General features: G+C 41.9%; 1 protein-coding gene across 1 annotated transcript; it reads left to right on the forward strand.

Moving 5' to 3' along the window:
• Positions 1–319: 319 nt before the first annotated feature.
• LOC122278724 (protein DETOXIFICATION 53) lies at positions 320–1,990 on the forward strand (the record flags this gene model as incomplete). The annotated part of the gene is made up of 1 exon (XM_043088907.1): positions 320–1,990. A coding segment is annotated over one exon (1,419 nt), but the record flags the coding sequence as incomplete, so codon positions are not given.
• Between the last annotated feature and the right edge of the window lie 469 nt (positions 1,991–2,459).

Here is a 2,459-nt window from a genome sequence, read left to right on the forward strand (position 1 = left end):
TTAGGAGTTTATAAGTTGCAGTTTTTGTGCTCGATCGTGTTTTTAATTCGAGATGGTGACTGACAAAAATGAATAGGAACAAGCCTGAACTATATGCATAATCCTGCACTCTGATCTCTACATAGCTAACTCGTAGAGTACTTGTGTCTATATATCGATCATGTGTGTAATAAAGCCACGCGTTCTCATGTACTACTCGATTCCTAGTAGGAAAACAAAAAAAAACAAAAAAAGTCGGGCATCCTACCAAAATAGTTCAGGCTTGTTTAAAACTTCAGAATGATTTGTAATTATCATTGTAGGTTAACAATATTGTCAATCCTTGCAGGTGGGGGAAGAGGTTCAAGCATTGTGGAAGATTGCAGGGCCCATCGGGATGACAACCTTGCTTATATACTCGAGATCCGTTATTTCCATGCTGTTCTTGGGCCGTCTCGGAACAACAGAACTAGCTGGGGGAACACTGGCGATTGGTTTTTTGAATATCACAGGCAATTCAATCCTCAGGGGCCTATCCATGGGGATGGACCCCATCTGTTGCCAAGCCTATGGAGCCAAAAGATACTCAGTTCTCAGCCAAACCTTTCAGAAAACACTATGTCTCCTCCTACTCGTTTCCATATCCATCTCAATCATATGGCTTAACGCTGACCCCATCTTTCGTTGGTTGGGTCAGGACCCAAACATCACAAAGGTTGCTAAGGTTTACTTGGTTTTCTCCATTCCTGAATTGCTAGCTCAAGCTCACCTCCACCCATTAAGGATCTTCTTAAGAACCCAGGGCTTAACCACCCCACTAACAATAGCAGCCACTTTTGCAGCCCTCCTTCACCTTCCTATTAACTACTTCCTCACTACATATTTGAAATTAGGTGTCAAGGGTATTGCACTGGCTGTTGCTTTTAATACTCTCAACTTAAACTTGGGCTTGATTATCTATCTTATGGTCTCCAAAAGACCACTAAAACCTTGGAATGGAGCTACATTTACCTCTGCCTTTCGAGGCTGGGGGCCATTGCTAAGTTTAGCACTTCCTAGCGCTGCTTCAGTGTGCTTGGAGTGGTGGTGGTATGAAATAATGCTGTTTCTGTGTGGATTATTGAGCGATCCACAGGCAAGTTTAGCTGCAATGGGCATCCTCATTCAAACAACAGGCTTGCTATATGTGGTTCCAATCTCTTTAAGCAGTGGCATAGCAACACGCGTCGGCCACGCTTTGGGGGCTGGTCAACCATCCCTGGCCCAATGGGCAGCCATTATTGGACTTATCGTGGCCTTTGCTTTTGGACTCTCGGCCCTCATTTTCATGAATGCAGTGAGATCTGTGTGGGGAAAGTTGTTCACAGATGAGTCTCAGATTCTTGATCTGGTTTCAATTGCACTTCCAATATTGGGTTTATGCGAACTCGGCAACTCACCACAAACCGCTGCGTGTGGGGTCTTAACCGGTACAGCACGTCCTAAGCTGGGCGCCCGGATAAACTTGTTTGCATTTTACGTCGTTGGATTGCCAATGGTTATTCTGACTTGTTTCGTGTGCAAGGTTGGGTTTCTAGGTCTATGGTTGGGGCTACTGTCAGCACAGTTTTCTTGTTTGTTTATGATGGGATACGCATTGATCCGTACAGATTGGAGGCACCAAACTAAAAGAGCTGAGGAGCTGACTCTTGCTGCAGATCAAGAGGCGCCAGAGAGGGATGATTTGGAAAGCGTCCTACTAATTACCACTGATCTCTGAGTTATAAAAACCAGTTTTAAGTCCGTCCGTACTACATGAAGACATTAATTCTTGGCAAGAGTACACGCGAAGGATTATAAATGACGAAACTCATCGTTACATGCATTAATGATCTTAACTTGAGGTGGAACAGAAGTGAGAAAGTTAAAAATTGGGCCATCTGATCATGAGCTGGTGGATCATGATCATCAAATGCATTTTTAATCAGTTCGGTGCATGTCCGTCGACTAGGAGTATATTCTTTAATTGCTTCAATTCATAGAAACACACAAACTCACATGCAGGCAGGCACATATGACATACCTTGTACGATTTCTTTCCTTCGATCTATTATATTTTGCTATTTAGTCGATTGAAAAATCTGTTTATCTAATCCTGGCTATAATTTGCTCATCTGGTATATATCATCGGTCATGGGAAGAATCTAGAAAAGGGAAGTAGGAGGCGTTATTAACGTTGAACAATGCAGTTGAACTTATATATGGAATTGCCTTGGGCATTCGTGCGAGCTGGCCCTAGTATGGGTAGTGTTAATTTTATGTTGCATATGTACGTATGCCAACAATAAAATAAAGAGTTTTGTTATATATAAGTACAGTCACGTACTAATCTGTGTACGAATACTGATTCATTCATACTTAAAATTTAAATTAACATTGTTTTCAATAAAATCTACTTTTTGACCAATCGCATCACATTAGTGCACAGATTAGTATACAAT

This window comes from Carya illinoinensis, chromosome 10 (genome assembly GCF_018687715.1).
Source record: "Carya illinoinensis cultivar Pawnee chromosome 10, C.illinoinensisPawnee_v1, whole genome shotgun sequence".
Taxonomy (NCBI): Eukaryota; Viridiplantae; Streptophyta; class Magnoliopsida; order Fagales; family Juglandaceae; genus Carya; species Carya illinoinensis.